Below are 26764 nucleotides of genomic sequence, written 5' to 3'. Positions count from 1 at the left end.
TGGCCATGGTTTTGGTTGAAAATAATTTTCTGTAGCTGTTACGAGCGCGTAATTAATGTTTATTTCAAAATGGCCGGAAGAAAATCCAATAAATACTTTTGGAGTAATTTTGAAGTATTTCTCTGACAGGGGGAATGCAGTTCCGCGTTCTTTACAAAAGTAAATTCTTTCCTGAGTAACGAAAAAGTTATCTTGAAGACTTGACAATAAATTACGTGATTTTATTGAACGCAACTTTTATTTAAGACTCTTTATGATTATTAAAAAAGAATATATAGAAAGGAAACTGATTAGTCGACTAATTTAGTAAGTTTTTAAATTGACTTGAATAGTTAGGTGTCATACAACTAATGAAAGAACTGATAGAAATCCCTTGTATAAAAACATTGTAAAAAATAATCATAACTTCCTGATCTGATGTCCAACAAATATACCTTGCAATTATGATAGTAGACTAACCTATTAGACTGATTTTAAAATAATATGAATAATTTATGCTAATATTACGACTAGCGAATAATGACTAATGACTGACATTAATTCATAGAAATGCAATCCTAATTATTAATCGGAGTTTTTAAATAACAAGACTTGAGACTTGACTGATAATGGAATTAGCAGATTAATAAATAATCCATTTGTCGGTTTTTCATTATTAATTACGTTATGCTATATTATTATCATTTTTTAAGGCCACAAATTTAAAGTTAGACCCTAACTCCCTCAAATCTAAGTTTACAAAGTACATATATCGAATTTTGAACCAAAGTGTATATTTAGAAATATTTATAAATTTTAATACCTTATTTTTAACAGCATTTATATAGTCATATAAATTATATATAAAGAAGTCGTTTCAGAATTTTTTACAAATCCATGGTATAAATAGTCTTTAACAATATTTACAAAATATTTTATACTTCTCGTTATTCGTTTCTATAATTAATATTAGATATTATATTATTAATAATTAAAAAATTTACCTTTGCCAATAATTAGCAATAAATCAATATAATTAAAAAAAAATTAGTTGCTCATTATATACGCTATATTTGAAAACTAGTGAAACTATAATTGGATGCGGTGAATTCACAGAACACAACGACTAATTACTATTGCTAAATTATAATTAGGGTTTCCGATAATTGAATCTGTAAAGCTGCTCCTACAACTGCAGTATATTGTTGGATATTGTACATTTATGTTGGCTCATTATCTATAATTGAGTTAAGTTGATTTAGTCTATTGTATCTACAAATGTCATGTGTTAAATTATTAGAAGTAATGAACAATTTAATGAATAATTTATTTTAAATAATACAGTTATAAAATAATATAACAAACAGAAAATTATATATGATAACAAAACATATTAAACATAAAAATATGTACAGTGTCACAGTTGAAAGCGGATTTTTAATTTTTTCATAGAGTTATGAATATGCATAATTTTTTTATGAAATTTGGTATATACCCATTTAAGGGGGTACTTAATCCTATGATGTAGTTAGATTTGTCATAAAAAATTTGCTATGTTTGAATTTTGTAAATTAAATTAAAATCGGACAAAATATACAAATTTTCTAAAAGTTAGGGGTGAGTTAGGGGGTTAAATGACCCAAATTTCATTCAATTTATATTTTAAACATTTAAATGTATATAAAAAATAAATTAAATCTCTTCTATATAGTGCTTTACATAATTATTCATTTCTGTCAGTTCCTATTATTATATTTGAATACGACCTATATTAAATTTTTTAGAAGCACCTTTATTTTCTGTTGAAATAAATGACAAAGGATAAAACAGAAAAAAAGAAAATATAGAATGAGACCTAACTTCCTGTTTGTAATTTAATATAAAAACAAAAAAATAACAGCCTTTGAAGTATATACATATTTATAAAAAAAATTAATTTTGTTAAATTAATATTAATTTTATACAAAATTGTTTATTTTTAATTATATATTATATATCCGAATTTAGTTTATGGAATGATAAACTTGTAAATTTTAATTGAAATGCGTATATTAAATATTTACCTATAGATATCCATGGAATTACGGTATAAAATAGCCCCAAATTAAACTGCAATATATTCAAATTGAAATTTGCAATTAAATTTAATATCCCGTGAATATTAATTATAACAATTTTAAGTGTGCATAAGCCTGTAAATAAATTTAATTTGTAATTTTCTCATCCAATTACACGCTTAGCTACTTTTCTTAAAAGATAAGATGATATCACAATAATTTACGAATAGCACAATAATGATAAATATACTGGATGGGGTGAAAAATAACCTCCTTGGGAATGAAACAATTTTTTTTTTCATTTTATTCAATGTAGAAACCAATATTTCTAGGTGTAATCTGAAGGAGTGTTAGTCCCATATTTACCCAACTTTTGCCTCTCAAAAAATAATGTTTGATGAGAGAAAATCATGATGCCAAACGTAACAAAAATTAGCTGAAATTTGACGTCGGAACAAAATATGAATGGATTATAACCTTTTCGTGATAGCAGCATTTGGTGATCAAGGAGGTTACTTTTCACCCCACCTAGTATATATATATATATATATATATATATATATATATATATACATTCTGAAATGGATATATACTAAATTTCATCAAAAATATGAATTTGTTTTTTAATCAATTAAGTCTAGTTAAAATCGATACTGTCTCTACGTAACATATTTTTTATGCTTTTTAATTAAACGAAAAATCAAAATTGGACAAAAAATACAATATATAAATAATACAATATATTATGTGAAAATCTCGCTTTCAAATGGATTACACTGAATAAAAATGTTTAACTGTAATTTATCAGTTCACTTTATTATGAAAGACTACTTAAATGCACTATTTAATATCTACGCAACTAAATAACTTCAGTACATAAAAATCTAAAAGTGTATTAAATAATGAATAATTCTGAAATTATCAAAATTAAGTAGGGATATCATATTATACAATTAAAAATCTATTTAATTGGATGACTTTTTACAAAATCATATTATAAAGGGTAAATTTACGAATGGATTAATTAGGTAAAGTTCTTTTTCATAAATACAATGTGCAAATTAAAGGAGCATAAATTGTTATATTTATGTTAAAACCCCTGAAGAGAAAATATTTTATAAACTATTAATCATAGTATAATGACGAAACATTACAGTCTTTGATAAAACTATACAACAAACAAATTTTATGATTTTATTTTAAATCAATCTGAAATGTGCTTCACATGTAATATACTGATCGACATCTTTATATGAAACGTAACAAATTATGAGAAATATATTTTTCCAAGAACTCAATTTGTTGCCTGTTTAGGAACATGAAGTAAATTAAGCGAAAAATGATTAAATCAAATCGATAATTCACTTCGTGAGGTGGAAAAATATTCAATCAATATTTTTTATAATCATATCGATGTATACAAATTATACTAATGATATATTTGTACGTATTTTTCACACCCGTTTAAATGTTTCCACTTGGTAATATTTAAGTACGTAATTACATATGTTAAAATATTTTATTAGTAAATAATAATCCTTAAAATTTGTCAGGTGAACATCAGCAACACATGGATGCTACCCGAAGAGGGATTTCCGGTGTTCTACCGTCATTTCCGGGACCGGGTTTCCTGGTATGAGGCCGATGCAGTATGTCAATTTCATCATGCTAATCTCGTTACCGGTAAGTTATTGTGTGGATCGAGTGCACTTTCATCAGTGCACCAACTAATTAATTCCGTTTTAATAAATTAATTTTCGTAATCCACATATCATTTTCCAAATCAATTCGTCGTTAGTTACAGTATGAAAATCCGAATGGAACACGAGCTCATCGATGTTGGAGTAATATTAGACGAATTGTCCTGTTGACATTGTTTAAAGCGGCTCGTCCATTTGTATGTATTCCGGTTGTTGTTTGGGGCCTTTAATAACTCGCTTTGAAATGCATAAAGGGTCCTTGACAAATGTTAAAACAGTCCTGACACGTTTTAATGTTGTGCTTGGTTGTTAGTTATTATTAAAATTCATATTGTTGTTATTAAAAATATGCTCTTTTTCTGTTATTTTTTTCATTTTTCCTTGTATAACGGATTCCAAAAGTTTAATACACCTGCAAAGTTTGTTTCTATCTGAATTAATGAAGCCTGTCATTTCCACATGCTCATTAAGTTACAATCTAAAACGCCTTTTTATTTGTATTAGACAAACTTTAATATAACTAAACTTTTAAATTTCCTTTAACTGTTTTAGTAGTAGCTAGAATAGTCTTATATAGTGTCTGAGCTGAATTTATACTATATATAATAAGTTTCCATTCTTGAAATTTAAAGATAATATTAGATTTTCTCATTAAATTTGTTTAATTTTGCACGGCATAAATCAAATTATTTTAGAATTAGAAATATTTTAGAAAATTGAAAATTATAATAAAAATAATCATAAAAAATAAGCTCTTTTACTCACACTAATTTATTATTCAATTTATATTTTCCGTAATTTTTCCAATAACATTCTTATGAGTTAGTTAAAGTTTTAAAAAATCAATTAACTTCAATTGTTTTATACTTGCCAATTTGCCAAATTTTAAAACCTTCAATTAATTTCTATGTATGTATAACATAGAAATTGACCAATTTTAATTAGTCAATAAGTTGCTGAAAGATATAACTAGTTCTATTTTCCTTAAATTTTATAGCATTTTAGGGTGCCAATTTATTGCCAAACTTTCAGACTTTCAATTATTTGCTATGTGAAATATAGAAATTAACTAATTATTTGCTCAATTTTCAATTGGTTAATAATTTCAAAGTTTTCTCAATACCACTAACTTATAATTAATTTATTTACAAATTTATGTAGGTTAGGTTAATAGTTAACTTAACCTAAAAATTAAAATGTTACCCACACTAGTAAAAAATTGATACGTGTGATACTTAAATTGCTGCCAATAAATTGAAGAACAAATGCTGGAATAAATTTGTGTCTATAAAACAGCTTTTATACTATGCAAAGCACATTAAATCAAGAAAAATATTAAGAATAAAGTGATTTACAAATACATTTGTTGTCCACTTTTAAAAAATATCGTACGTATTTTTTTAAGTTAAGAAAAAAATTGCTTCAGAAATATAAAATAATTTAAAACAAGTCTTTATACATTTATATTGAAAATATTTATTAATTATTTTTGTTTAAGATAGACATTATTAATATTAAATTTTTATTTCCAGTTAAATGTTGAAGTTTATCGAACAAACAAACTCTCAAATAAGATCAAATTAAGTTAGAAACAAACTGTAAGAGAATTACAAAACTTATTTTATCATTGTGTCTTAGGACTTAGGCCAACTTTAATTGTTTTGAAAGTAGAAAATTTCTTTGATAACATAAAAACTTTTGTAAAATTCTTAAGCGAATTTTTGTAAATCGATTTTTGAAAATAATAAGCAAATATTTTAATTAGTTAATTAAAATTTGTATAATGAAATGTCGAAATTATTGGTTTGGTATATTGATAAAAATATATTGAAAATATAATTAAATACTCGATTAACTACAATACTGTGGCGACTGCAAATTTAAATTAAATTTAAACATTTTGTATGATATTATACAAAAGAGTTTAATTCAAATTTCGACCAGTCAGTATAAAAAATATATTGAAAATGTTTTATAACATTTTTGTTTTTTTTTATTACTGTTTAACAATGCTCTTAATACTAAGAGTTTTAGTCTTAGTGGGATTTATATTGTTTTATTGAATAAATTAACTTTTTGACAATGATTATTTACCAGTTACATGGATTTTTATGCATGATAATGATAGGAAGCATGTATAAAACATGCAAGCATGCAAGTTATTCACAGTTGCATAAGATATAATCATTTGAGATTCTTGATTGACCAACGTAAAGTCCGAATCTAAGAACAACTGAAAACTTTTAGTCTCTATTAAAACATCAAAAATTTAATTACAAACAATCATTACCGACCATAATATCAATATTTGTTCAGGTTTATAGATTGACGTTTGTTGGAATTATTTCCTGATCTTCAGAGGTCTGATTTGGTTCGTGTCTCTTTGACATCAGATGAACAAGGGATATCTAACAAAATATTAAAAATTTTGTTATAAATTGTTTAACAAATTTATATTTCTGTGACCAGCCGCATTTCTCATTTATTTTGTTTAAGATTTAATTTAAATAGAAATTATATTGATTTGGATATAAAATGAATAATAGTAGAAAAAATATAGTGTAATTACTTCATATAAAATATAAAATATTTATTTTACATTTAATTAAAGATATGACTTTCCTAATTAACGTTAGGATACTGTGCTATTCCAATGTATATATTATTAATATTAATATTAGGAGATTATAATGTACTGCATTGATACGTTTTTTACTAATAATACCATTCTTTAAAATTGTGAATTGAATAGTACTTAACTCGAAATGAAATTTCTCAACAACGGTTTTCAATAACGTTAGGCTGTAATACAATGAATGTATTACTAACATAAAGTACACTAGAATTGCGTGATTATCTTGTACGGTTAACTGTTTAATCTTTAATGTTACTTTATTATTTAATACTCGGGAATCGAATATATTGTTTGGCTGTACATTGTAACTAACATACCCAGACTAATTTATTGACTTTCTTAACAGTGTTTAGAATTGGGAAAATATATTTTATTCTTGTGGTATTTATTTTTATACCACCAATTCAACGAAAAGTGAAAAACAACAGAAATGTTAAAATTAAATGAAAACACCGAGGAAAAAAGGAAAACTTACGTCTATGTTTAGTTGTTGTTTGACAGAGCGTACGAAAACATAGAATATTTCATTTTATTGTTCACTAAGGGTTAGTGTACTTAAACATTTTTCTGAACAGTTCTTTGTAGAGAAAGTCATGGGATGCATACCTTGCCTCTGTTAAAAGCATATCTTCCTTAGAGGTACTCCACCCTCAGTTGCTAACACATTTACTTGATAGAGAACTTCCTCATTGCTGATTCCAGGGTCTGGACGAGACCCAGCTGAACAGTATCCAACATATCCACGTTTCGAACCGAGATTCGACGATATATTTGAACGGAGATCACTGAAGGTTGTTACACTCAGCTTGTTCTACTCTTGCAAGAAAATGTACAAAAAGCAGTGTAATACACTGTTTCTGTGAAATGACTTTATTCGACGTAAATGTTCGTAAAAGAACCCTCTATACAATCAAGTAATGTAATGTGTCTGAAAGTGGAACGTATGGAAAGGGAGACGGAATAATAACATTTTTTAATATAATAACTACGAACTGCCATAGCTATGTATGTAGTTGTACAATGTTTCTAAATGTTCATACATCTTTTCTGCACAATTTAAATATATCATTGAAAAAGTATCGTTTTCTCAGAGTAATAATAATAATTTATATGACACATATTTTCATTATGACAAATATTTTGAAAAATATTTCAAAAATTGTGGGTTAACTTTTCAAGTTCAAATTTTATTCTAGAAAATTTGTTTTTCAAGCATTATATTGAAATTTATCACTATGCACAGCAAATTTCAATAAAAATATGTTTATTTTGTTGAGATGCATTTTTAATTTTTAAATCAATACGTATATATTATATATTAATTTTTTCAAAACCATTATGTGCTTGCATCAAATACTTTGGGAAATATTTTAGAACTTAACAAAACTATTGAATTTTGCCTGACATTTATTAAGGTTTTTTATTCGTAATCAATAGATACTAAAAAGTATATTTATTTTGTTGGACCATGAACGTTATTAATCAAACCAATATTTATAAATTACCCTGTATAAATAAAATTTAACACCCTTGTCAAATATTTTTACTATAAATATAAATTTAAAATTGATGGGAAATGGGACATTTATTACCATTTAGTATTTACATTTTCAATTTCAAATTAATAATGTTGATGAATGATGAAAACAGGAAATATATATTTGACAATAACAAATGAAGAATATTTGATTTATTTCTTTAACTGAACTGAAGCTTTAATTAGAAGTTGGTTGAAAAAAATCGATGGTTGCTAGTGACAAATAATGCAATTCATAAATTGCAAAATGTGACGTATCACATTTATCGTCCGACATTCAAATCAGCGAGTGGCTGGATGCGATAAGCAATCAAATAATGATATAACGCTGTACTGAGGGTATATTTTAAATTCGTCTCCTTTGGGAAATCAATTCCTGGCTTACCTATGTATGCATGTTGATATTTCCTCTATCGTGCGGAGATTTCGAAAGTTTTACTGAAAAACGTCCTAAGTAAATATCTCTCATACTATTTCACCATATTTATGACAATTTTATTCCCCGACGGTGGACATATACACAGATTTTGTCACTTTGAAGTCGTGGTCGTTCTGCATATATTTGAAGTTTTTCAGGCAGTTATGAAGGTAATAATCGTTTTTTTACATTTGCATTATTATTATAATTATATATTATAGAATTTTAATAGTGATTAAATATATTTATTTGCTATTATGTTAATTTGAAAACAATAACAATATTTTAATTCAAATATCCAAACTTTAAGTTTTCGACAACAATAATTTAATTATTACCAGGGCTCTTCAATAAATTTCGTCTTATACAATGAAATAATGTGGTTAAATTAAATTTTAAATTATGGGGTACAATTTAAGTTTATTATTATATTTATTATTGTATATATAAAAAATGAGGCAAATTTAAAAGTAGTTCGAGAAATATTCGTATGTGGTTTGTATTTTTTCTAATATTATATACTCCCTACTTTATGTCCTTATGTTACATCGACAAGATGTATCTATAGAGTCAGGGTAACCAATTAATATGTTTTGTCAAAAAGATTCAATGAAATGTTATTTTTCAAATCTCAGAAGTTAAAATTTGGTACAAGACGCTATATCCAACTGTAGATTCTAAATTCTACTTAAAAATTTGAAATATTATTCAGACACCTTTTTTTATCAAACCTTTTTTGGACGTGATAATTTTACGAAACTGGCAGCACGTTTAAAAATAATGGTTTAAACTATACAATCAAGGTTCTACACTATACTATAGGTGGATGATATACGGTAACAAATCGTTTAAACAATTTTGTTTCAATTTTCTACTACATTAAAAATAAATCAATGCAAAAGGCATTATAATAATATCTTCAAATTGTCAGACAAAAAAATATTTGTTGAAATGACATACGACTTTCTTAAAAAGTAAGTATTTTATCGACATGAAACAAAATCATCTATTTTTACTTTGATGTCATGGTTGTTCTGCATAGATACGATGTTTTTCAATTATCTAAATTGAAAACATATTAAATAATTATATATAAATCTACATAAGGTTCTTTGATTCTTTTATAATAAATACATTTAATAGAAACTTATATAATATTAATTTGGTACTTTGAAAACAATATCACGATATTAATTAAAATATACATAATTAAAATTATGTATAATAAACTGTAATACGGGTTCGTCTGTAAACTTTAAGTTATAAAATAATATAAACTTAATAAATTAAATTTCAAATTTGTGAAGTAATTGTATTATAATATAAATTAAGTTGCTGTATGTTACAAATATTTACAAATGCGTTTGGGGATATGAGGTGAGATAAATCTAAAATATGAAGCTAATTTAAATTTATAAAAGTTACTCCAGGAATATTTATGTGTGGTTAAGCAGTATAAAAGCAAAATTAATAACCAATGTATACATTTTTTTGGTTGTTTTATAAAATAAATGAATTGGCCTACTTTAATTAAACACAAATGGTAATCTAAAAGTTGGTCGGAAAATATTTAATAATGTGTAAATGTGATTTGATTTATGGTTTAAATTTGTTTGTTGGACTATTTTAATTCAAATTAATTCCGTATTTATTTCGTTTGAATTTTATTAATAAAATATTATACTATGTATAGAAGACATCCTCAAATTACACCACAATTCTATATATTAAGTTTTCTAATCTAATATAGTAGAATAATTAAAAGAAACTGAAATACAAAATGTCCGTGCGTGTGTTTGATATACAAAAACAAATCATTTAAATTGTTTTTTAATATTTTACTAGCACAATACCAAAATTAAAAAATACAAAGCAATAATCACCCAATAATAACACCACTCTACTCTTTTTTCGTGTTGATGTATGGTAATAGGTAATGAATATCATCAGATTATCTGATTTACAAAAAACGTTTAAATTATTGGAAATATGTTTTTTCTATTTATCTACATGCAACAAAAAAGTCTTTTCTCACTTTGATGTCATGATTGTTGTACATATTCAAAGTTATTTATTATATGTATTAACAACATTATTAGATTATTTCACATAAGTTTATATTATATTATTATAATAAATACATTTTATAGAATATATTAATTTCCTATTTTAAGTAAAATATACATAATTAAAGTTCTATAGAATAAATTATAATATAATTTTACAAGGGCTCTTCAGTAAATTCTATGTCTCAAGTTAATAAATTAATCTGTTTAAATTAAATTTACAAGTATCACGTAATATGAAATATATTATTGTATGTATAACAATGATTTAAACAACAAAATATATAAATAAAAATTAAAGGTTAATTAAAATTTACAAAAGTTAGTCGTGGAATACTCATATTTAGTTAAACAATAAAAAAGTACAAAATCAGCAATGTGTATATTTTTGTGATTTGTTTTATGGGATAAATTCATTAGATTGTTTTAATTTAAATTAATTTTTCATATTTGTTTCATAAAGATATTGATTTCGTTTTCATTTTTCAATATATTATCCTGTCAGGCAATATATTAGAATGATTCGTTAAAAAGTTTTATTAAAAGATTTTTTTTAATCTCAGATTTTGACAAAAAAATTGATTATTGGCTTTACAAATGTTTAATGAAATGTGTAAAATCTAAAATATTATATAGAATGTATGTTGATTCTTTATAATGTCTTTTTTTCAAATAATAATTTTAAGACTCTGTCAAAACAAATAAAAGCAACTGTTCTAAACATATAATTGAGGCACTAGTTATCCATTTGTGATATCAATTTGATATACGTTAACAAATAGTGTACATTACAATTATGTCTATTTTTCCTTAATAATTTATTGCAGACTAAAGTAAATCAACACAGAATTTAGACTAGTTGTACGTATGTAGATAATTTACGATAACAAGTCATATAAATTATAGTTTTAGTAAAAATTTTTACTAGCATAATACCAAAATAGCAATGCAAAATACACAATAGTAATACTTCTCTACTCTTTTTCTAAAATGATGTATGGTAATATACCAGCAGATTTTCAAAATATAAGAAACAAAATTAAAAAGATTTATGATTTTCTAATAAAAGTACGCAATTTATCGACATCATGATTCTATACAAATTCGAAGTATTTCGAGTAGTTATGTAAATTGAAAACGAAGTAAAATATACATTAACACATGATTGTACCATTATAAGAATTACATATAACAGAAATTCTTGTAATATTAATGTGTTATTACTCTAATTTCAAAACAATGTTATTATTTTAATTAAAATACCTTTAATTTAATGTTGTACATGTTGTAATATAATTATTAGAACAGCTATTATAAATAAATAAATTTATGTTTTAGATTGTAAAATAAAATAGTATGCTCAAATTAAATTTCAAATTTGTGTAATATGAATTATTATGAAATATATTATTGTATATATAAGATATTTCTAAAATAGGTTGGCATGTAGAAAATGTTGACTACTTATTTTATTAATACCTTGTTTAACAATAATAACAAACAAAATTGCTGCTAATAATAGAATTAGTAGTAGAGTGTTCGGTTTGAAAGTATTTTATAATTAGTATGATTTGTTTAATAGTATTTACTGTTTAATTTTTTTAGTCTATATTAATCAATTTTCCAGATTTATTTTATATAATGATTTCGTTTCAAGTAGATCTTTTTTTTTTTGTTTATTACAAGAAGATATTTTCGACTGTATAATTTTCTACCTAAAATTTTACTAATAATAATACAATTAGTAGTAGAAATTCGTTTTGGCAATATAACTCCTGACATTAAATAAAAAACATATTACAGAAAACTTTATCGGTTTAAGGATACCCTATATGTATAATTAATTAATTATATAATTAAAATGCTAACGAAGTAAATAAAAAGTCAATTATTATAAAATAATCTAATGAATTTATAAATTACAAAAATTTACCTATTATTTATTAATTTTGTAATTTTATATTGTGTAACTTTATTTTTGGAACAACTTTCATATTTTTTTATAATTTTATTAACTTATAAATTATTTTTTTCGATTTAAAAAGTTAATCAATTAAATCATAAACCTAGATAATATTTGGGTTTGGGTTTTTAAATACATGTACATGTTCAAATGCATGTATTCTAAAGTACAATTGTAAAAAGTAAACAAAATTAACACAATAAACATAATTCCATTTATCAGTCAATACAATCAGTAAGTTTTTACCATAAAAAATAATAACTACTAATAATAAAATAATAATTGAAGAATTACTAATTGAAAATAATTTTAAATAATTCATTTTGTGCATTTTATGAGTCAAATGAAACTGATGGAATAATACTTAAAATATTGTATAAAGAAGAAAAATTTTTCTAATTACAGCTGACAGTACATCCCAATACGACGCCATCCGGGCTTACTTAAAAGAACTAGACGTAACAACCAACGTCTGGATTGGCTTGTCGAAAACATCTGAAAAAGGAAAGTTCACTTGGTCGTAAGTTATTCACATCGGAAAATTGTACACACCAGTAAATTATTCGTTTATTGTTACAGTAATTATCAGACATTAAATGGAATGGGACATTGGCAGGATTCCATTCCCGTTGGAAACAATCCATTGTGTGTTGTTATGGATCCCTCCTCCGATTTCTTGTGGAAAACAATGCCCTGCGGAGGACCTGATGTGGCCACGTTTATTTGCGAACTTCCCAGTAAGTAGGTCTCAGTAAATAGCATGTTTTCCAGTTAATATTGTACGGGTGAAATATGCTACAAGTGCCTTTTTATTGTGGCAAATAGTTTTCGGAATAGCGTTCCGTCCAACAAACTGGAATTAATGAAATTGTAAATTTAAACGAATTAACATTCCGGTTGAAAGAAGCTTTAATTCAGGTTAAAGTGATGAGCAAACACAAATTGAATTAAGCCTTCAATATTATTCCCTTAATCTGATTTAATTAATTTTGCATTACTGCACAATCATCATTATCATTATCAATAAAATTTATGTAAATTTACTCGAGCCAACTATTTTTAAATGTATTATAAATTAAAACTACCATTGTCCATAGTTATCAAGTTCTAAATTTACTACTAATTTTACATTTATGCTGAGATTTAAAAGTCATATTAAATGAATAAATTGTATTTTAAGTAAAATAACAAAGCTAAAATGTGTCGACAAAAATTTTACAAAATTTTATTTCACACTATTTGTGAATAATGCTCACTGTTGACATTTATTTATTACACATAGTGTTTCAAATTTGTTGATTCCGAGATCAGATGAAGAAAAACTCATCTAAACATCTATAACTCATCTTTTTTTAAAACATTGATTGTAGAATACCGCATTATGATTGTTGAAATGTATCTGGAGAAGCATTTGGTAAGTAGTATATAGTAAATTTTTTAAATATTATTTACATAAGAAAGATACCTCAAAAAATATATCTGCTAAAATGTAAAGTAAATATGTACAATCATTTCTAAATGAAAAATATAGTTGAGTTTGGTCCGAAATGATGGAAGAAATCCGGGTATTATATATATTATATATTAGATAATATATTAATTATCTTCACCTGAGATCCCTGATAATTTGTATGATATTAAGTAAATATCTCATACATTTTTGGAAGGTCAAATATAATATTAGGTTACTAAACATTAAATATCATTTACGCCCTCTATATTTTATAAACAAGAATATTATCTCGAAATAGTGTTATATATATATATATATATATATATATATATATATATATATATATATATATATATATATATATATTATATTTTATTTATTATATTTTAGTTTTAGTTTTATTTAGATAATTTAATATAACACAGATTATATATTTTTGGAAAGTTTCTGATATTTTAAAGACAGATCTCAATTACATTTTTCTCTATGTATTTCTTATAATATATATATATATATATATATATATATATATATATATATACATATATATTGTTGTTGTTAAAGAAGTGCACAGCGGCTTTATTGATACAAATGATATAACAATAATACGCGCTACTGTAAGCAAATAAAATGAACACGCAAGGACACGACACAGAAACGTGTTGGTTCGAGTAATGTCGAAACTTGACAACTTTGTCACACAGTTTTTCGCACACACTCATAGACGTCGTAACGAACGCTTCGCATATATATATATATATATATATATATATATATATATACAAAAATATAGTAAATATAAATTCTTAAGTTTATTTTAGAAAAACTTCATATGAACATATATCCTAAACTGATAGTTTTTTGATATACAGGGTGGTAAAATTATCACAAAATTTAAATCATCTTATTTTTGCGAAATACAAGGTATTTCTAAAATAGATGGTCAAAGTTTGGTTGTATGTAGGTAGACATGTTCAATAGTGAAGGATATTTAAATAAATTTGTTTTCTAAAGTTTCTCTTGAACAAAATATAAGCCCAAAATGGTACTCTTGATTAATATTAATATGAAAAATTTAATTGTTTAAAGAAAAATAATATAAGTATGGCGAGAAAATTTAGGTGAATTTTAGGATAATACATACCAAATTTAAACAAAATTTGCTAAAAAATTACGAAATTAAGAAAAAAAAAACAGCAAAAAAACTTTTGAAGTTTTAAATTTGTGAGGCTGTATTTACTTCAGGAGAAACTTTAGAAGAAAGTATTTCGATTTTATTCCTTATTGGAGTTCTGGGTGCTCCCAAATTGTAACTACATATTTAGAAATACTTTGAATATATTCTAATCTCCTTCAAGTATAATATAGAGCATTTCAAATGTAAGGTAATATTTAAGGGAGGATCCTTTGGTTCATTAAAAGAAACTTCTTATAGAATTTTAAGATGCTGGGTGGTAAAGTTTTCAAAAAATTATCTTGTTTTTATAAAATCTGTGAGACCATTATAGAAATTCTAATGAAATTAAAATTGATACATGTATCCATCAAGAGACTTTTTCTGTCGTACAACATTTTTTTTTATTTCTTTCAGTGACATTCGTGTGAGATTTGCACTAAATATTAAGAAAAATAAGAAATGCCACTGCTTTTTCTTGTAATGAATTTATAATAATTCACTTCTCATGATTTTTTCCACCCTATATGTCAAGATAATTTTTTGAAAACTATCACCCTGTTTCTCAAAATGCCCCCCTTTAATTTTTTACCATATTTTTTAAACACCCTGTATAAAACTAATTAAATTTTATCTGAATCCTTTGTGTAATAAAAGGTTTAAGATAAATTCTCCTTAAAATATCTTGGAGAACACGGAACAAAAATTGCCTCAAAGTAAATTAATAAATCACATCTGTCTTAAAATCAATAATGCTTTATCTTGCTCGTTATACTCGTATTTAGTAAGTGCACGTACGTACATACATATAAACGGAAATGTAAACATTACACATATTTTATTATTATGAACATTACCGACCCTGATATCGACTTATGACGACAATTTATTGCATTGCAGTACTTTACCGGACTACCGCTTAATGGTTCTCACTTAAAATAAACTTTAAATTCTCGATAAATGTTAATGGGAAACATTTAGAATTTTTAGTTAAAAAGATCAGTATTATATAATTAAAAAATTTTAAAGAATGTTGTTAAATTTCATTTTATTTAAGCTATTTTGTTAAAATCCATTAAACATTTTACCTCGAGCAATCCACAATGTAAATTATCCCACCCAAGATGTTTGAGATCCATCATTTACTGGAAGTTCTATACATTTATAATTGCTCATTGAGATTCATAATTAATTAATGTTTCCCATTAACCCAAATTTTGAAGTTCGCATTTGAATATTTTATAACTTACTTATTATTCAAAGTGTTTATCCAATTATGTATAATGAAATGATTGCATTTTAAGTGATTAAATGATATTCATTACAATTATAAACATGTACACCGAATAACTGGTATGTATTTTCAAAACCAGTTCTCAATGTCGACTTAGTATTGGTATATGGGGTGAGTTTAATAACATTATTTTCTACCAGTGGTGTATAGACGACTGCTTCTATGAAGTAACAGAAGGAAAACAGAATGCCATTTATCACTTTAGCAATACTATATGAAAATGTCACCTCTAAAAAAATGTGAAATGTTCTTTAATAAGAAGCTCAGTAAAAAGAAAAAATATTTGAGGTGATTATACATTAATTATTCACTAAGCAAAATATTTAATCAGCCATGTTTAGACACCAAACCAATGTCTGACTCTATAAAATCAGACAATTCAGCTCAATGTACAGGAAAGACGAAATTAAATTTACAGGAATATTTAGCTATTATCACTTAAAGGTGCCTGGATAACATTAGTCAGAACTTAGTGAAAATCACAAAAATATCAAGTTGACAAATTTTAATTCCTTAGAAATGGCTAGAAATATGAATTAAGATCTGTTTAATAGAGTATAATGAACAAAAACATTCTAGGACCAAATTCAAACTAAGAGACAAAAATTCTAGATATTAGTCAGAGAAATATCTGGGCAAAATGATGAACGAGATAGATCATCCCATTAAACATTTTGAACCTTCTTTTATACCTCTAGTGTTGTCATGAAGAAGTAGAACGCTTTTTCTATTGACTTAAGAAAGTTTTGGCAATTGTTTAAACTCTAGTTTTGTTATTTTTATTTTATTTATGTGAAATATATTTGACAAACTTTCTGTATGAGATGTACTTTTATTTTCTCGTTGGTACGTACATTTTTCAAGACAATTGTTCACATTGTTCATATTCAATAGACTCTTTGGTATTTTTGAACCAAAGTTACTTAGAGCACTTTCAGTGTATTGCAGATGTGAAATATTATTTTTGTTGCTTTAAACTGATTTTTGAACTCATAAAGTAAATTTGCACGAGGCGCTTGTATACATACCACTTTTAAAGCAAAAAAATTATTAAAATCAGTTTAAAAAAATAAATAGGTTGTTTTTAAAATCACAAAAACCTTTAAAAGTTTGAAATATAATAAAAAAATTTATTCAAATAATTAATAAACTGAAAATTTAAATTAGTTTTGTTGTACGATCCAAAAATAATCTTTTGCTTTAAAAGTGCCTGAAAATCCAGGCACTTTTAAAGCAAAAAAATTATTAAAATCAGTTTAAAAAAATAAATAGGTTTGTTTTTAAAATCTTTAAAAGTTTGAAATATAATACAAAAATTTATTCAAATAATTAATAAACTGAACATTTAAATTAGTTTTGATGTACGACCCAAAAATAATCTGAATAAATCTAATTTTATGTTAGTAACAAGTGCCAACGAAATATTCAAATGTAGTGAAGATTTCCTTTACAGTTCATATTCACTAGAACTGCTCAAGGAAATGCAAATTTCTCATAACAGAAGTAGGCAATCACTAACTAACGTCGTTTAGATTTAAAGTGCACGTGCGCAAATATAATTGCTAATTAGTTAGTTTACTTCAAGTTTGTGTTTGCCTTAGTAACATGTTACGTACTGAAATTTAGCCAAAAGCAAACATATACTACATTCATAAGCCGTTCCAACAATATATTTGCATTGGACTTTTCGCTTAATGTGTATCGATAGGGGATTAAGCAGCCTTTGAACTCCAAGTCTGACTTAAACATAGTTTCGAAGCGTACACAAGAGCTTTTGGTCTGTAAAACTTGAAATTAGTTTTGTCGTAAGTAGTTTTTGATTCAAAACTGTTTTACAGTTATTTTATCATTTCATTGTCCAATACGACTCATTCTGAATAAAATACGTCCTTAAACATAAAAGATAAGGATATATATTATACATATGACATAAGTTATAAGTAAACTTATATTTCCTCTTAATATTTAATATTACATTAAATTAATAACATTAAACTTAGTTTTAACACGTGTGTGTTACATGAAAGCTTAATGTGTACATAACACATGTGTACCTAACTGATGTATCCCACATTATTCTAATGTTGACATTTCTCCTCAAACAAAACTAAATCGATATTACAACGTAATCGTATTATATAATATATTAAGTTAGATATTTTAAGAAAATTTTGCTGTTCACAATTTTACATTTCTAATGTTTTTCCCTCATAAATTTTTAATATTTTCGGGACAATACAGATTTTTTAAAACAAATGACACAACAACAATATATATTGTTAATAAGCACCATTTATTTATTTTTATTGGCTTACAATTTAAAATTAAATAATTTAAAAATATTTTAATTATATTACAGCCTATTTGCTTATAAACATGTTTATTCTAGCAGGTTTCTCTAAATATAAATTCGTATTCTTATGTACAAAAATCTGTATATTGTATAAATGTTGATGCATTTAAATACTAATTCTGTAAAAAATAACAATTTTGATTATTTATTTTAAAAATAAAAAGGAATAAATATTTAAATATTTGAACATTTATTTATAATCACAGAATTACAACACAATAATAAATTATTAAATATAAACATATACAGTGCGAAAAATGCTCTTAGTGTCTGGATGTTGTAAGAGATGGACGCACGACAAAGAGAGTAAAATTTTGCCGGTAGTAGGAATCCCCACTCTCAGAGACAATGCGTCGTGCTAGTGCGCATTAGCGCACTATATAAATTAATCTTGCGAATGCATTTAGTAACTCTCCATATGCGTAGGATAGGTATATCAAAAACCAAAATTAATATTCTAAAAATAAACTTCTTTTTTCAAAATAAAAATGTATCTCAAAAATTAAATAAAATAAATAAATACATAAATAAAAAAACTAAAAACAATTAAATAAGGTGTTCAAAGACACCGACTCGTCTGTGGAGACAAACTACATGCTAAACGCAGCAAAACCAAATGATCCTCTCCAGTCAGTCCGGCCGGCCCACATAATTGCATGTACATCTTTCTTTTTTGTTTACAACGGGGTATTGATGTTAGGTCTCAATACGCGAGTAGACACGTTCATCATTTTTGACACAGTATACTGTACCAGTCATAAGTAAGGAAAAAAATTTTTAAGAAAAAAATTCTAAATACATTTGTATATTTTTTCTTGATTTTTACTTTTCACACAAGAAACAAAGATTTCAATCTCTTGCTTAGAAACAAAATTCCAAATAATATAAATAGCTTCAAACAGTTCATCTAAGTTTTAAAAATTGCCTGAGTGAGCCTTCCTCATTTTAAGATCTATTATGTCCCATAGATTGTCTATGGTCTGGTTACTTTATATGATTTACATTATTGGATGCAAAAAAGTCTTTTACAACTGGCTGATGTAAGTATATTTTCCTCAGCATTCGGTAGCATACAATTGGTAAAGATGTCTACAAATTGAAACCAGTCCATTATTCCATTTATTTTTATTAATGGACCCATTCGAAACCACACAATTATTTCTCCACCTCCATGGTTCTCTTTGTGTACTTAGATCAAACATGATCAAAATAAATTAAATTTAATTTCATCATACAACGATACAGTTTTCCACAATAGAGTTCCCGTGCAAATTGGATTCAATTTTTTCTTCTAATGAAGGGTTTTTTGGGGCCTTCTTCCTATTTCTTATGTAGTGCTTATAATATTGACTAAATATTCGAATACTTTGTTTTAAAATTTTCGTATGCAATAAAAAACAATTCGAATTATTTAAATATTCATATTCATAATTTGAATTTATAATAAGTAAAATAATATTAAAATTCACATTTGTCTATTAAAATAATTTGAATTTAAAATTATAATCTGTATTTTTATAATCGAAGATTGAATAAGTAAGTTAAATACAAATATTTTAATATTCAACTAAATTTCTTTTTAAAATTTTCATTTCATTTCGAATCATTCGAATATTCGTATTCAAAATTTGAAGTTTATAAAGCAAATTAATATTTAAATATATAAATAATTTTAAATATTTGGATATCCTTTCATTTAAATAAGTATAACAAATTAAGAACAAATATTTGGAACTCAACTAAACTACTACTAATTAAATTACAAATTAAGAAATATTTGAATAGCGAATTAAATTGCATAACTGCAAGTGTATCTTATTGATTGAATAAATATTCGAATATGTACTTTCTTTTTAAAACTTGTGTGGTCAATTCAATTCAAATTATTGTAATATTCGTTTTGAAATTTTTAAAAGTATATTAATAATGCTAATAAAATAACTTGATTTTCGAATTACAGTCTCCATTTTTATAATTGAGATAAAATTATTGAACGAAAAGATAAACTCTTTTAAATTATTAACAAACTGTATATTAAATTATAGTTATTTATAGAATAAGTGAAGACAGTCAGAATTCAAAGAGCAAGAAGCAGTATTATAATTTTAATTAGCAATATAGATCTTTGCTTAATAGGAAAATAAATATTAATTATTTAAATTTCAACAAACACTATAAATCTCAATTAAAAATAGGACAATAAAAATTCTATAATAAAATTCTTTCATTATCCCCTCAACCTGATAATCTCGTAACATTTTATGAAAGGATGCATAAAAATACCTAACCACAATTTATGAAAAAAAATCATATTGCCCATTTATCAAAGTCAAGTATCTGAAAAGTGGTTGAAAGGTTTAATATAATTGTAAAAAGTGGATAATATAACTTCTTGACATGGTCGTTATTCATTACGTTAGTTTAATATTTCATATTCCAATTAAACTGTTATTTAAAGAGCAATTCAAAGTTGAAAATAATGGTTGTTCAATCTTCCATATAATAAGTTCTGATCGCGACATTCGTGGAATTTACAATAGTACTTTTTCACAAAACATGTAAAATTATTTCACCTTTTAACGAAAATCGAAATAAAATACATGACTAAATATCAAAATAGTTATTTCATAAATATAATTATGTTAATTGAATTCGTCTGCTTTGTTTTAATTCATAAATAAACATAAATTTCATTATTTAATCAATGTTTTTTTCAATTAACGATTTAATACCATTTATTTATTTACGTTTAATTATTTAAATAAATTTGGTCATTTTTATACATAATTTAATTAAAATATGTTATTTTAGCTTTTGTTCGATTTATGTGATTGTATTAGTAATTTAAACTGTATAATGAGTTAAAAGCTTTTAGTTTACATAACTGATGTAAAACAGGATATTCCTACAACAATATTTTGGAATATACCGCAGGGTAATTAAAAATCAATATTACATTAATAATATTAGCATACATATTTATGCTGTATTCTTAATTAATTGGTGAAATTTATAATTATAAAACATGTTTAAGCTCATTCAATAAATATATGGAGAAGTTTTGAGACTATATAACTAATACCATTAAAACATGTGTAGAGCAAATTTTTAACAAATAAAAACAATTTTAATATTTTTAAATATTATGTTACTAAATGGTAAATTTAGCTTCATATGTAAATAATAAACTCACAATTAATAAGCTTCGAACACTTTATTTTAAAACAGTATTTTAATTTTGTGGTTTTCTGCATGTTAAAGTTCGAATCAATAATCCGCCCAATTGCATCATTTATACTGAAATTTAAAATTAGATTGACAAATTGTATGTCAATATTATTATTGATTTTTGTTAAATACAATATTTGCGCAAAATTAAACTAATAAAATTATCAGAGTATCTTTTGGTCAAATAGTTTTATATTTCTTATTGTGATAATGTTTCAGACTAATTTGTATCGATTTTAATAAAAAAATTGATTAAAAACGGTTTTCATACTTACTCTAAGTGATCCAATATTGAATATTAAAGTAGGTGAGTTGTTTTTAAACGAGAATAATTAGGAATAATAAGTGTTAATAAAATATTGATTTATTTAGTAGTCTCTGTTAATATTATTTACATTTAATTATCTGGCTGAAGGACCTCGGTCAATGACCAACTGAATAATTATAGACAATAACACAATATATAGATAATAAAATGAATAGATTTATACAGGGTGATTTAAAAGTAAAATAAAATAAGTTCTTAAATTTTGAGATACATGCTGGTAAAAATTTCAAAAAAATGTCTTCTTTATAATATCTCACTCTACTCGTCGTAATTAAATTTGGTGCGGAATTTAAGGAAAATATAGTATGCCACTTCTTCTCGTAATAATTATTTTTCACTTCATTTTCTTTCCAATGTTCTCTGACGTGGAATTTTCATATTGTCATAGAAATAAGAATTAATTTATTAATCGAATGTTACATAATATTATATATTCAATACATATAATTGCAGTTCGTATAATAAAAATAATTCATAGTGATTTAAAAAAGCTCATAATAAAGTATTTTATTATTATTTTTATGTATATTAATTTTTTTAGAGATGAATAAAAAATAGATATTATAATTGTAGTAACTAACTATTATTATATATATATATATATATATATATATATATATATATATATATATATGGCTGACGGACCTTCGTCAGAGAATGAATCACATAATCATTTACTATAAATATATAAAATGTATCTACTTTACTTTAAATTTGTCATTGAAACAAAAATTTATTAATTGATTAAATATTATTAATAAAAAATTATATGTATTATAAAAAATATTATAAATTATATTTTACATAAGAAAAACAATTTATAGAGATTTTGATTAATATTAATTTATTTATTACTTTGTATGTTACGAAAAAGAAAAATTATTATAATTTTATTATTTATTAAAATACTATCTAATTATTTATTTACAAAAAGTATAAGAAATGGGTAAGAGTTGTGACTATTTTCTAGGAAAAATAAAAAATCATAGTTGCCATGGTTATATATCTTTTGATATATACAATTATAATTTACTGTTTATAAAAATTATATTTTTATTACTACTAACGATTATTATAAAATTAATTTATTTAGAAATCATTATAAATATTATTTATATTGAATTATCTGGCTGAAGGTTTTCCGTCACATTATATAAATAATAAAATGAATCGATTTATGGGCCATTCTTAAAGGTTTTCAAATTTTTTTTTTTGGGGGGGGGGGGAAACGTATTTTTGAATAACCATTTATTACAAATATTAATGTAAATAAAGTGTATTTACTTTAACTCATCGAATCAACAATTCATTCATTAATCGAATATAATTAATAATATATAATACCTATTTCAACATAATAATTTACACTTTGTATAAGAAAGAAAATATTTTATTATTATACAAATAAATATTAATTAATTAACATAATAATTATTTATTAAAATATTATATAATTATGTATTATGTATTATCAGCCATTATCAGTCTTATTTATATTTATATCATCTATCGAAATTTTTTGGAAAACATAATCATTTATTATAAATATGTAAAATGTGTTTACTTTACATTGTCATGTGGTCAAGAATTCATTCATTAATCGAATATAATTAATAAATTATTATAAAAATTATAATAAAATAATTACATTTGTTAAATTTTGCTAGGTTAAAATTTATGATTAGAACTGGGGCAAAATAAAAAAAAAATAGAGTTATCACGTTTATAGATTAAAAAACATTTATAAATATAATTTATTATCATAAATGATATGACTATTACAACTAACAAGTAATGCAAAACTAATTCATTACCTGCTTTACCAAACAAAAACTCGAAAACTAGAACTCCATGCTTGGAAAACTGTGCAGGTGTCATTGCTCGCTTTAAAAACACCAGATATTGCTTTTCACTCTTCCAGACAGTGAGAACTCTTCAAAGTATAATAATAAAACCATCTCAACGTTTAAGAAACAGTGAACACTGAAATTGCATACAGTGATTAATCGTTTATTTTAAGGGAGAACACCTTAGACGTGATTTCTAGTTCAATTAAGCAAGATACAATTTTTGTGTTCTTTGTTTTCATTATTGTAGAAATTAAAATTCTGATTGGTCATAACTCAACCGAAATCTGACCTAATCCATAGTAACGAAATTTTTTTCTTGTTGTTTTTACTAGGGTCTAAAATTTATGTAACAGATGGCTATTAATTTATTAATGTAATTATACTTCTGAAGTGATGGTTTAATTCAATTAAAGTACATTGATTTGAGGACTGGATCGTAATTTCTTAAACCGACTGATTGACAACTTCGTGGATAAGCACACGGATCAATAAATTACAATCGAATCAGCACGTGACTAAATGCGGATAACATTTGCTTAACACACAACATTATTGAAAATTTGTCTTTCCTGAACCAGAGTTAGTTAGTTAATTAATGTGATTTTCCAGTTCCGGAATGGGCTAGTGGACCGAAGGGATGTTTAGTAACGGAAATACCATCATTAACGGTTTTGTATATACCAGAACACACCGCAATTGAGTTAACATCTGACTGTGGTTTAGATGGTACCAAACGAATTGCTTGCAAGGGTGACGCAGTAAGTAACGAAGGCGGATGTTTTTAACGGTTTTAATTTCAACTTAAATTAATTAGGATCGTGAAGAGTTATTGAAGCAATTAACCTGCTCCATAAATCAAGATGATGATTTTGATGATAAAGCGACCAAAATGTTATATTCAACCACCCAGTCTGGAATAAATCAAGAGGAGAACACTTTAAACAGTAAAACAACGAAACCGTGGATTTGGACTTCGAACACCATTGATACTGAGTATGGCATTCCCACAAGACACAGAAGGGAAACCGAAGACACTTTGAGTCCAATCTCGACGAAAAGCACCACTTCAACTGATTCGATGTTGCAAGTTACTAACAGCACAGAAGGTAACAAATCTACCCAAACACCATCGGCTAGTCCAACAAAAGGTAAATAATTATATTATTTAAGAGCTGTTTCATCGATGTTGGTATTCAAAGAATCTATTTTATTAAAACACTAATAGTAAGTGTATAATGTTGCATAATAAAAAGTCCCTTAGAAAAAGTTGTTTAAAAGACGTAAAAACAACTCGTTAAACAAGTTTGAAATTGCTTCAATCTATTATTGTTAAACTAAAAACATTATACTACTAATTGTAAACCACCGACAAATTATAGCCATTTTTGCAATTCAATCAATTACATGTATTGAATTTATATTTTTTAGAGATCTCTTCAGAATCAGAGCTGGTCCATACTCAATCAACTCAACACGAAGAATCTATAATTGAATTGTCTACAATTTCACAAATGAGATCTGACCATCCCGAAACGATTGTAGAAACTGCACCAACTTCTGACACAAAATACGAAACTACAAGTACATTTGATACGACTGAAGTGTCAGCTTCCACTTCGGTCACCGATGAATCAGAATATTCTGGTGCTATAAGTCAAGGACAACTGTTAAGCATTATTGAAAATGGTATCTTAATTTTGTTTATTTATTAAAATCGATATTTTTATTTGACAGCTAACATTCCCAATAAGTTTTGCGCATTCACCATTTTAAAAAATAGTTGAAAATTTAAGTTAAAAAGTGTTGGAAACCAGACCATTTAATTTTATTAATATGTCACTAAATCATGTTACTAAAACGATAAATTGCTTCGTAAACATAAAACGAAAACTTTTATTATCCATTTTATGTTTTATGTAAAACTATAAATTCTCAAATTTCATTCATTTATATATCTCAGTGGGTCTGCACTAAAATAAAATTTTATTAAAATATGTTTGCACATAAAAACACTTTGATTAAAACTGTTATGACATCTTATGAATTTCAGGCACAAGATTTGATTTCGTCGAGATGAGTGGTTCAGAAGTAGAAGATGCTAAAACAAATGAATCAAGCAACACTGTTGCGTCAGATTATTTATACACTACAACAGCAACTGAAAAAATGACAGCCACTACTATCCCAGAACTTATTATGAACAATAAGAAAGAGTCAAAGGAACAAAAGCATACCAAAAAATCAATCTATCCGAAGAAGAATAATCCTAAATTGTCAAAAACGGAGACTAGCACTCCCGTTAATGTAAATATTTCCAAGGAAGTAGCTGTAGAACCGATCGTACACGACAATTCAATAATATTGAACAGAACCTACAGAAAAGAAGTACCTTTAATCCCTGATAGTTATAAAACGACAACTACCCAACAGGCAGTATCCACAACTCAACAAACTCCGACGACAGGAAAACCTAGAAATCTGACGCTTATTTTATCTGCTACACTAGACGAAAAAGAAAAATCTTCAGATGTTAATACTAAAATTGAGGTAGGTGTTAATTAATTTTAACACAAATCAATTCCAAATAAAATGGGTATTATGACTTTTATTATGTATATTACGAAAAATTAAGAAAATATTAACACTTTTTTAGATATTTCTAGATATATAGATAGATTATTATCATCCTAAAAAACGAAAGCTGGTTCGATTCTTGAGGAAATGGAATC

The 26764-nt window shown here is 25.1% G+C and overlaps 1 protein-coding gene across 1 annotated transcript in view; it reads left to right on the top strand.

Annotated features, from left to right (window-relative positions):
* The window catches only part of LOC109596224 (location of vulva defective 1), a 53980-nt gene that overhangs the window by 24972 nt on the left and 2244 nt on the right, over positions 1–26764 (top strand). The window contains exons 2-8 of the mRNA XM_020011722.2: positions 3590–3719; positions 12761–12875; positions 12935–13092; positions 24645–24793; positions 24850–25183; positions 25464–25721; positions 26086–26582. Of these exons, the coding sequence (XP_019867281.1) occupies positions 3590–3719; positions 12761–12875; positions 12935–13092; positions 24645–24793; positions 24850–25183; positions 25464–25721; positions 26086–26582 (1641 nt within the window). The remainder of the gene's footprint in view (positions 1–3589; positions 3720–12760; positions 12876–12934; positions 13093–24644; positions 24794–24849; positions 25184–25463; positions 25722–26085; positions 26583–26764) is intronic.

The sequence above is a fragment of the Aethina tumida genome, chromosome 4 (genome assembly GCF_024364675.1).
Source record: "Aethina tumida isolate Nest 87 chromosome 4, icAetTumi1.1, whole genome shotgun sequence".
NCBI lineage: Eukaryota > Metazoa > Arthropoda > Insecta > Coleoptera > Nitidulidae > Aethina > Aethina tumida.
Note: the sequence above shows the minus strand (reverse complement) of the source record. Positions and strands in the feature narration are given on the sequence as shown.